The sequence below is a fragment of the Melanotaenia boesemani genome, chromosome 24, assembly GCF_017639745.1.
Source record: "Melanotaenia boesemani isolate fMelBoe1 chromosome 24, fMelBoe1.pri, whole genome shotgun sequence".
In the NCBI taxonomy this organism is placed as follows: Eukaryota; Metazoa; Chordata; class Actinopteri; order Atheriniformes; family Melanotaeniidae; genus Melanotaenia; species Melanotaenia boesemani.
In genome coordinates this window covers 15,482,627-15,494,292 of record NC_055705.1, presented here as the reverse complement: position 1 = coordinate 15,494,292, position 11,666 = coordinate 15,482,627, and the positions used below count along the sequence as shown (strand labels likewise).

The 11,666-nt window shown below is 37.4% G+C and overlaps 1 protein-coding gene across 2 annotated transcripts; it reads right to left on the bottom strand.

Moving 5' to 3' along the window:
- Positions 1 to 3,037: 3,037 nt before the first annotated feature.
- Positions 3,038 to 10,535, bottom strand: LOC121635708 (ETS translocation variant 5-like). 2 transcript variants are annotated; one of them, XM_041979012.1, is made up of 13 exons: positions 10,411 to 10,535; positions 9,188 to 9,261; positions 8,979 to 9,063; positions 8,761 to 8,808; positions 8,591 to 8,641; positions 6,408 to 6,516; positions 6,042 to 6,302; positions 5,672 to 5,949; positions 5,501 to 5,563; positions 5,126 to 5,194; positions 4,886 to 5,040; positions 4,677 to 4,778; positions 3,038 to 4,603 (listed from the first exon to the last, which is right to left on the bottom strand). In XM_041979012.1, exons 2-13 carry the CDS (start codon positions 9,233 to 9,235, stop codon positions 4,370 to 4,372), a joined length of 1,503 nt encoding a protein of 500 aa, XP_041834946.1. In that variant the 5' UTR covers positions 9,236 to 9,261; positions 10,411 to 10,535; the 3' UTR covers positions 3,038 to 4,369. The 2 variants fall into 2 exon arrangements, with proteins under 2 accessions (XP_041834946.1, XP_041834947.1); XM_041979013.1 differs by having other exon boundaries at positions 4,886 to 5,037.
- Positions 10,536 to 11,666: the final 1,131 nt, after the last annotated feature.

Here is an 11,666-nt window from a genome sequence, read left to right as displayed (position 1 = left end):
CATATTTTATTTGAGTGTTTGTACCTTTAAAATGCTCATAGAATACTGATTTCCCAAATTTAGGCTTTTAATATTGATAAAATCTACTTTAGATGGTCTGGAGTAGCTTTGTAAAAAAGGGGTTATCTTTTAATATCTCTCTAGTTAAAAAAATAAAAGAGGTCCTGATTTAATCTTCACAAAGATGACATAATTATGTCCTATATAAGAGATATTTGACTGTCTCAGAATTTTTCAGCCTGACACAGTTTTAAGTCCTGCTAATTTGCCAGCCCAAGTTAGATAAACTTTCATAAGAGGTTTAGATGGCTGAATGCCCCACTCCTCCTTCTTTTCCTTCCCTTACATCCTGAAGCTTGACCTGACAAAATGCTTGAATTTTCCCTGATTTTAAGCAGCAATCAATGCAAATATTTACAAGTCCAAAATGATATGTAACGGATCACTTTTATAGATCTGGAAAAAACAATTTTGGAACGCATGTATAGCACAAAAAGTGAATTTAGGGCAATTTTTTTTTCCTTTTTATGTATTTGTTGTACACTGTTGGAAACTCCGAATGAAAACAATGATACTGTTGATAGCAGCTGTCTCATCGTGCCCCCATAGCATCCAAATTCCATTGGTTGGTCAGACAGGGAGCCATTTACCAATCGAAAATCACACCAACCAATGTTGAGCCAGGCTGCTTGAGACAATCAGAAGGGATTTCCAGGCCAGCGCCCCTGTCATCTCTCTAGAAGTCATGAGAAATATTTGCTGATGTTCACTAATAGAATGGACCAGAGCAAAATAACATCCCAACAAAAAACAAACAAACAAACAAAAAAAACTATCAGTCCAAGCTTTGCTTTACTTCATTTGCTTTGCTTTTATCTGTGGCCATACTTTGTCTAAGAAAAAGAATTTTTACTGATTAAATCTTGAGGTAACAAATTACTGAACATATAGGGAGGATTTTCTTTGGTAAAATGTAAATTAAGAAAAAAAATGATGATATTAAAAAAAAAAAAAAAAGAGCAAACATTTATTCCAGTAGAAAAGTAATAGATGAATATTTGCTGGCGATTATTTTTATAACAAATAAATGTACATAATGTCTCTGAGAGATGCTATTTGCTGTGTACATGTGCTGAGATGTAACCAAGACCCATGTGGGACATTTGGGACAACGTTAAGATTCAGAATACAAAGTTTCAGTAACGTGCAATACAAAAAACGGCATGCTGTTTTAAAATGAGGAACTTCATGTACTGTACTATGCAACCGCAAACTGTGTACATCGCTTCATGCTATGGCTTCTCCAACCACCCTTTTCCAAGCAGCTTCATCTGAACTTCTGAGGGATTTTTGTGTTGATCTTTCTTTTTTGTGGAAGATGAATACTTATGCGGCTAATGCGGTATTGCATGCAAAATTTAGCATTTTAATTTATTTAAAAAAAAAAAAAAAAAGGACTGAAAGGAGGAAAAAATACATGGAATTGGAGGTGATTGTGTTTCAGGCAAAGCTACAAGTGACTTCAAATGTTTCTATTCCAAATAAACAAGTCGTTCTAAAGTTGTATGCGTTGTTTTGTTTTACTGTGATTCAAGATTTCTAAGATTTTCTAAAGATTCCCTTTAATTTCGCTGCAGTGATGCGTAGCATTGATGTGGCAGCATCACGCCGGGTTGCATGCTGAGACGGTGCGCCATCTTGTAAAGAAGGCTGTCCCATTACTTCTGTTTACAGCCATTTTTGTCTGCTTACATTTCAGCTTACATTGTCCCAATTTTAAGGAATAAAAGTAAGGCTGCATGTTGTTCATTTAACTTTGGCTTTATCAAAGGATAGGACTCAGCCAGAATACATTATATACGGTGAGAAACTCACTTTTGAAAGCCTAAAACCAGCATGGTTCCGGCACAGGGTGGAGCAGGGGGTCCATGGCATTTTAGTATATGCATGAAGAGGGTCCCAGAGGAAAAAAGGCTGGGAACCACTGCAGTAGAGCAGCTTTGGGATGTGGTGGAACGAGAGATTCTCACCATGGATGCAGCCGACAAACCTGCAGCAACTGTGTGATGCTGTCATGTCATATGGAGTAAAACCTCTGAGGAAGGTTTCTAACATCTTGTTAAATATATACCGTTGAGAATTAAGATAGTTTTGAAGGCAAAAATGGGTCCAGCCTGGTAACAGCAAGGTGTACCTATTAAAATGGCAGATGACATATGATGCCTAAACAAAGCATTTTCTACAGAAATTAGGTAACAGTATACTACTTTGCATTCTTAGGTAGTGAATGACCATACTCTTTCTTTTTTTGCCAGTGAAATATTGCCTGAAATTAACACCATTAGAAATAAGCTGAATTAACTTATAGGTACCTACTTATGGATGAGTATTCAGAGCTTTTTCTAGACAGACTGAGCAGCAGTGCCCTCTGCAGCTCGAACAGAGAAGTGTAAAAGCTCACAAATACAGAGATATCTGTGGTACTGAGGGTATGAAACGGTTTATTAACTTTTGATGAGTATAGCATAAGTATTAGATTATGCTATTTCAATTTATTTATCTACAAAGAAAGTTTGGTTTGATTATCATGGCAGAGCAAAAAAGTGCATTTTTAAAATTAAACTGATTCCGGTCCAATATTTAAAAATGCATGAAAAGTGTGTAAAGCTGCTGTCTAGAAAAGCAGCTCTAGGTGTTAGGCTGTTAGTTGGACTTACAGGCATCAGTTCCTTGTGGGTGTATGGAACATGAAGAATTAGACTAAATAAAATGAGCTTATTGTAACTTTTGAAGGCCAGCAATCACAACAAAGAGAAAACACCAAAGCATGTCTGATTGAGTAGCTCAGGCTGTCAAGATGCTGCTTTGTAATCTGGAGGAAAAGGGGTTGAAACTTAAGACTAAATTCATTTTGAGGTCCAGAACCAAAAATGAAGACTGAAAAGGGCTACTTTTCCCACTGTGGTGGGCACGGTGTGTGCTGGAGAGGTAAAGGGGTTATGAGCCAAACAATTTGTAGTGATCTGCAAGCAAAAGAAAAGAGTAAAATAGTTTATTGTATCAGTAAAGATCAACAGAAGGCACACATACAGTATCTGAGGGTAGAAGTCACACCAGTGTCAGTATCAACCATGTGATCATATAGTAAAATATAACATTACATCCATCTTCTATCTGCAGGACTCAGGAGCGTCATGCATCCTTGGGGAATTGATGCAACACATTAACAAGCACACAGCCTTTAGCAAAAATATATCCATATATAATTATATACTTTCTCTACACACTGAAGCAAACCAGCTATACAAAACACAGAAAACTGGATCGGAACATTAACTGGTGAACAATTTGGAAGATAGTCCATGCTTGCTGTTAGCATCTGAGTGGCAGTATTGCAGAATAAAAAATAGAAGCAGTACCTTTGTCATAAACTGTTATAGGAAAAAAGTACAAGTCCATATAATGGCAAAAATATTAGCTTTATAACCAAGAAAAAAAAAGAGTTCACAAAAGACATTTCATCATGAATATTTTAGGAATATAAGGTCTGGAAAACACAAGGGAGTCCCTTTGAAGCAGTCCAAGTTTTACTCCAAAAACTACCATAAGTAAATTAGTAAAAGGAGTGTCATGGCTTTGAGATACTTTTTGGTTACAAAACAGATCCCAGAGTTGACAAATGGGAGGACTACAGCAACACCATGCTACAAAATACTGGAAAGACCACAAAGACCAGTTTAAACTGTCCAAAGAAAGCTGAACATTTCCCAGCTGAAGTTCAACAGTTCCAGAGATATGATGGCCCTAATCAATATAAATGAGTATTATTGCAATTTTAAAAGAAGAAGCCGAATTATTTTCATAGAAATTGTTTGAGTAAAGCCAAATATTTTTGTATTCTTTTTTTAATACCTGCACACAGGTATTTTTATCATTTTACTACTTTTAATACATTATGAAACATCTCATAATTAGAAGTGTTTAATATTTTTGTACAGTTACATTTAAAAACTAGTAATATACTGAATAATGTTCTCTATATAAGAGTAATGATTTTCCCCAAATACTGACTAGATTTTCTCTGCTGTTTGCACAAGTTTACATTAAATCTTGAAGCTTTTTCTTCTAAAACTGCAACTTCCTCGTGAATATTTAAAGTTGATCTTTGACACCTGTTTGTTGGACCATCAACCCATCGTAGGTTTTGGACTAAGAATTGCATTTTCTCAGACAGAGAAAGTTTAACAGTCTTAGAGAGTCGCTGATTTTTAGCCTCTGGCTGAGTCAAAGTTCTACAAACAAAATTCTTCTGTTTTGAGACAGATGATGCATCTCAGTTATTTTTCTTCCAGCTGCCAGGCTGCGGGGTCTAGTATGGGTAGCTGTCAGGGAAAGCCAATCCCTGGATGCACTGCTCAGCTCCTTCAACCAGATATGGCCCCTCCTCTTCATAGCTGGGCAGGGGGAGGCCTTCCTCCTCGCTGGGGAAGTGGCTGGCCTCCAGATCGGCCTTCAGACTAGGCCTCTGGTTCTCTGGGAATGCCATGGAGAAAAGTGCGTCGGGGTTGCAGACAAATTTGTAGACATACCTTTCCCCAGCCACCTATGGGAGGAAGCAGTCAGAGGTGATACAAATCCCAGCAATACTTTATAAATAATCTGAAACTCTGCTTTACCTTTTGCATGATGCCCTTTTCATAGTAGTACCGCAGTGAGCGGCTCAGCTTGTCGTAGTTCATGGCTGGTCGATTTTTCTGGATCCCCCACAGACGAGCCACCTGGACACAGCACATGTTCCATCACACATCCTGCCTGTGTGTCACATCATTTACTAAAGAATATTTCAAAATAAAAGAAAAGTTTTTTTTGTTTTTTTAAGTCCCACCTCTTCGGGATCGATCAGCTTGAACTCCATGTTGCGTCCTGTCCATACGATCAGGTGTCCGTTAGCTGGGTTGTCCAGCAGCGTGAGCAGGAACTGCCAGAGCTGCAAGGAGCCGCGGCGCTGGTACGGCAACCCCTCCTGCTTCACTTTACCTGCTTACAGAGCCACACCGTCACATATGGGTCTTCTTCTCATTGACTGTCACCAGCTCATATTCAGTGGTGGATATCAGCGTCTTACCTTCCATTCTTTCTGGTACAACACAAGTGTCATCAAAGTACAAAAGAGGGTCTCTGTCAAAAGCAAATCCTGTAGGGCAAAAATGAAAATATCAAATCAGATGACAGCAAAGCTTTCTTTTATTTTACTTTCATTTTCTGTTTTTCAATCTTTGTTTTATTTCATTTTAAATTTGATTACATTTTTTTATTTGAATTCCCTTTTATTCTTTTAACAAGTTAAATTTTAATTTAATTTTCTTTTGTTTTAATTTAATTTCACTGTTTTTTATTGATCAAATTCAATTAATTCATTGTATTTAAATTTTATTCAATTGATTATTTAATTTATTCACTTCACAGCAACGCTCTCTTTAGTTGCAGTAATTGAACTCACCATGACCGCGTTTTGGAAACAAAGGTGAATTCTTCCCATATGACGACTGGCATGTTTGAACCTCTAAAAGACAAACGCACCAGTTATGCCTCCCTCAGAGTTTTCTTACTCTTTTTAAAACAAGTCACCTCAACTACAACTCTATTATGACTCAAAGTATAATCCACACACCTGGGTCAAAGCCAAAGTCTCTTGGCTCTTGTTTGATCATGACATGGCTGAAGGTGGAATGGGGCTGAGCCAAACTTGGACCAGCAGACCCCGGATCTGGATATCGAGGGTCCACTAACTCCTGTTTGAAACCTCGGGCAGTGTGGGGGACAAGAGGCTCCGAGAGATGGCGCTGGTACAGTGGCCGGCTGTCGCAGGCTGCGGGGTGGTACGGTGCGTTTGGGGTTTTCTCTGGAGGCAGAAATGGCAAGCAGGGATCCGACAGCTGCCGCTGGAACCTGCCGTGTGGAGGGAAAAGGGATCGCTCTGAGGACTGCCTTGATTGTTTGTTTGTTTTTTTTTAATTATTTAAGTCATAACCAGAACTCACCTTTGTTCTGTGTTGAAAGTTGCTCCGGAGCAGCCGATGGCAGGATGCGGCAGAGCAAACCGATTTTGGTCCGCCTGTGGAAGGTTGTGTCGGTGGGAGGGGCTAGGGGCTGAAGCATGGCTTGGGGAGCAGTTACTGGCCAGCTGGAGAGGGGGAGGATGTAGCTGCCTCTGTAAGGGTGGAGGCCCAGCAGGGTGGATGGAGCCACATTGTGTCGCAGGTGTGGAGGCTGGAGTTGGACCAGGCTTGTGGTCACAGGCACTGAAGAGACAAAATAACATGATGAAGTGGTGATTTAATGGTCACCCATCGCTGTATCAGAGCTAACATTATCATATTGCTTGGCTTAAAACATTTATCTGGTACCTGTAGCTGTAAAGGCACATGTCAGTCTGAGGCGTTCTGCAGGGAGACAGGTCTTTGGATGGACTGGATTCTCGCTTCACTTTGCAGACAGGTGGTCCAGGAAACATCACTGCAGACATAAATATTAAACACTATTAAAAGAATTAACTTGGTACCTAAAAATGACACATCATACTTGTCATGTAAACCTTTTCTTTTAAACCTGTACAGCCAGAATATTCAATTTTCCCTCAAAACAAGAAACATTTATGGATCTATGCCCCAATTAAACAATGAAATGTGTCTAATTATGCAATTTTCCTCTTATTCTACTTATTTGGTATGGTATACAACCTAAATTTTTATTTCACAAAATATCAGCTCAACAAGCTTTAAGTTAAATGCTGCAGTTTCATGTTATACTTCCAAAATTGACAATTTAATGCACAACTTTTTCTATTTGATTTAAAACTTAATCATACAAACACTTAATTTTACATCTTAATTTTTATACGTTTTTTTAAAGGTTAATTTTTATGTTCGACTGTTACAAATGCACAACATTTAGACCAATTACCCAGTATCCGGTACTAAAAAGTTACCTTTGTTTGCTCAGGTTTGAACATATTACCAAAAACACGACAGATCAGACACTTTCATCCAGTAACATCCAGCTTAATGAAGTTGTGTATTCAATACAAGCATTCTTTTAACATCGTTGCTTTCATTGGGTCCTTGTCTCTTTGCAGTTGTGTAGACAAATAATAATAATAAAAAAAAAAACTCCTATCTGAACTGACATATCACCGTTCCAGGAAAGAGCACCACTAATGTTTCCATCTGTGACACCTTCACTGCCAGCTTTATGGTCTGGGCTCGGAGTTGTTATGGCAAAGCAGCAGCCCCGATACCAGCAATAAATACGTGTTTGGCTGCAGGACTGCATGTACCATTTCATGTCATAGCTTATCTGTGGAATCTATTTAAAACGTAAACGCACGGGCGATTGAATCATTTTATAGCTCCCATTTCCTCTCCAGGTGACTATTATCACTTATTTGGAAAAGCGATATGTGTTGATTTCAGGGTCATATGATGGAACAGCAGCCAGTGTGATCACTGTAAACACGGGTGTGATAATGGAGAGCAGCTTCTGACAAGTCAGCTGGGTTTATCCATGGGCTCATTATTGATCTACCAGAGTAAGCTCTTTTATATTTTGTTATTTACGGGACATGTTTACATATGTATGTTTACATGCGTGTACTTATTCTATGTGATTGAATTATAACTGTGTTTTAATTTAATTATATTTGTTTTATATTGTATTTTTAAAACTACACTCTAAAAACTACACTTTACACAATATTTACAACAGGTTTACACTTTACTTTTTATGTCTGCATTTTATTAGATATGAACTGTTGAGGTTTATTTGTGACCTGCTAAAGGACTACAGACAAAAGCTAGCAGTAATGCTAACTCGGCACAAATTTACATTTTTTTTCCACTCATGTTCATCAATGTACAATATGGCTCTTATTAAAATAATAAGAATAACTTTCACCCCTTTGGTCATCATGTGTCAACATTTTGGACAATCAATTAATTTGCTCAATGTCTTTGAGCTGATTATATTTTGGTGTTTTTGTATTCCATTTTAAACCCCCCAAAAATGAGCATTTAACACGCAAAATTCATATTTTTAAAGTTAGAAAATAGCTTTTTTGTGAGATGTATTACTTTTTTGTTCACAATAAAGTCTTTATACTTGTGTTTGTAGTAAGGATAACTGTTTTGTCTCTTCTTTCTTGTTATAATCATTTATTTATTTCTTGTATTAGTATTTTTTATGTCTTTGTATTAAATTCCTATAAATAATAAATCCCTTTTTACTGTATTCACATCTCATTGGAGTAATTTAGCATCTTCAATGAGTATTTTGACTTTTTTTAAACTCTCATTTTCTATAAAGCTAGCTGGTTTTCTAAAGAAAATGAGCCAGATCGGTCTTTTAGCTTTGCATAAATCCATTTGCAGTGTGGGTGTTGACATGAGTGACAGCTCTTATGTTTGCCATGATGAGAGAATATTTTTATCACAATGCATTATTAAGCAGTGTGTATGAATCTACAAAATATTCCCATCTTATTTTAGCACTTTGGATGCAATCTATAAATATGGGAGAAGAAGCAGTCACTCACAGTTATTGGACTGGAAATCTGGGACAAACTGCTCGTCATCAGGAACCTGAGCTGTCAGAGGGGAGAAGAAAGGATGTTGAGCCATGTCATGTTAAATATTCAGCCTTAAATGTTTGATGTTTTATAGCTTTTTACATGTTGGCATTTTTAACCATGCTTGCCCATCTCACCTTCTGCGATCCAGATTTCTTGGAGCTGGCTCAGATCTTGAAAAAGCTCTGCAAGACAGTTAAATAAATTCTGTGATACAGAGCTTTGGTTTTCCAAACAGTAACTGTAAGTCTTCTTCCTTGTCTTTTATCATTATATGTCCTTGTGCGCACTGAAATATGAAACAGCTTAAATAGCACACCGAGACACAATGAAACTTTGAGCTTTTATACTGTACCTTCTGTGTCCTGATCCAGTTCTGTGTCCAAAAACTTCCTCCGTCTGTCGCTGTGACATCTCTCTGCCACCTCTGTATGACATTTCTACCATAACAGGTGCAAAAAAAAATAAAAAATAAATAACTCAGTATGATTGTAACCAATCAATTTCTCGCCCTGTTTGTAAAGAAAACAATAATTAAATTTAATCAGCACATTTCAAACTCACCCTTTCAGGCACCACAAAAGGAACCTGCTGGTCATAAAACCCATCCATGCTGCAGCACTTTTTTTTTTTTTACCCTGGACGAAAAGAACATGGGATAAATTAGGGAAATGTTGTGAACAATCATTCCTTCCATGGGTCTTGATTTTCTAAACTCCATGACCTCACAGGAGGTTTTACGGTGGCTGTAACAGTCCTGATGACAATGCAAGTGTTTTGCCACCTGCAGTAGGTGATGTGACTTATGAGCGTCAGCAGGAATTGCTGTTTAGAGACGCTTGAGTGGGTGATAAACAAAAAAGCAATAAAATGTGACGTCTTTTCTTTTGACTGCACAGTGTTGCTCTCCACCAGTGGCCAAAGACAAAAGATCAAACCACTGATGAGTGGATTTCTAATATCAAACAATTCATTTGAAGTATGCAAGCTGAGTAAAGTTTGCATATTTGAATATTATTATTTTGTATATTAATTTTGAAGGACACTAATCAATAAGGCTTTCTATAACATCCTTAGTTTAAACTTTGTGAAGCCATATCTTTTTATCATTTTGGAGTGAACCCATGTTAGGCCAACACTAAAGTTACAGTTAAACTAGATTCTACTAAAGTGTCTTCATTTCTTTAGTAGTCTTCAGTGCCTAAGCCTCTCAGCAATGCAATTTGAAGACTTGTGTTATTAACAAAAAAGGATTTATTTACGTTTTATTTATTGGCCGTAACAACGCCACTTACTTTTAAAACCAATGTAAATGACTTTATACTTTTCCAATAGGTTAACTAAAAGCCGAACATTAAATCTATAGTTTTTAAAATTGAGTTTGGCGTGACGCGCAGTAAAGAAAAGCGCTGCTTGTGGGACCTCCTTGTTTTTCTCAATGAAGTGAAACTTGATCCTCGCAGGAGGAGGAGGAGGGGAAAAAAAGGGGGGCTCAGCTCACCATTAAGAAATATGCCACAGAGAGCAGAGAAATATTCACCAAGTTAACAGAGTTTAAAAAATAAAGCTGCTGCAAACTGAAACATCGCCTTGCAAGGTTGACAGATGCGCGGAAATGGACGCGATGTTTGATTATCAGAAAATGGCGTTCGCCTCTAAGCCCCCCCATCTGCTCCCCCCTTCGCAGCCAGAAGCAAACCACGACGCTGAGGTTTGCTTTTTGTTAGCCAACCAAGCGTATACTGATCGCTTTAGTTGAAAATATAGCATAACAGTGCAGAACTTACCCTGCGAAGCAAAATTCCTTGATACGGTGAATAAAACAAGTCGACGCAGAGTTCCTCCCCTACATCCCCTGCAGCTCCTCGAATAAACGCACGGCTGTGGATTTTTGTCAATGAAAAGCTCTCCGAGAGCAAGAGCTAAACGGACCAGTGTGCGGCCTTCTCATTGGCTAGAAGACAACGTCAGTCAAAGTAAGAACCAATCGATTTCCAGACTACTCTGACGTCCATCTCTTGTTGTTTTTATGAATGGCTGCGTTTCATTCATGGATCCAAGACTCTCTTAAAGGGCCAGAGTCACCGATCAGATTAAAAAAAAGAAAAATAGTGACATAAAATTAACCTTGTTATTCTAAATCTACACGAACAAATGTAAATAATGTTAAAAATAGGAATAAACAACAGAAATGTTTGGGCTAATTTATTACAACTTGCTCAGCTGAGTCTATTAATCTACTTTAATCTTTATGGACTATGACGGAAATAATGTATAATATAAATATTTGTCTATACATGATGACATCTTTCTTACAGCTATACCTAGCTACATCACCTTAACATGTATTTGTGAATATGAGTTGTCATTATGACATGTTGAAAACTACTGCATCACTGAGTAAACTCTAAAAGCAGTTATGATATACATATTAAAGGATGTGTCTGTTGCAATTACCTTTATTATAACAACCACAGTCATAACAATGAAAATAGCTTTTTAGATGATCATATGGGTGGTTTGCACTGTTTTAACTGTATACATTTATTTAGTTGATTTTGACCTCTTGACCAAAACTACTAAAATCTAGTTAAAAACAAATATACCAGTAAACTAAACTGGAATTTGTTTCACAATGTTTACATTTTAGAGAAAATTCAGAGGGATTTAAAAATAAAATCAATCACTGATTGCAACTTTTAAAGGTTTTATAAGTTAATCAGACACCACAGATGACAGTTTCTCCTCTTTAACTCCACTTTGATCTTTTTTTTTTGCTTCATTACCAGCTGTGGCAGAGGTCACTCAGTGAAAAATTGATAAAATTCATAAAGCATCTCCTCTATGACTGATGGCTACGCACAATGGATGTCATACAAAAACTGCACAAATCAAGGAATTCAGTAATTAAGACTTTAATCCAAATATGCTGATAAGAAGATTAAAAGTCAGCAGCAGCTCACATACAATTCAATTCAATGTTCCTTTCTGACTAATGCAATGTCAGAGCATCATCACTTCCTATTATTAATCAAGGAATGGG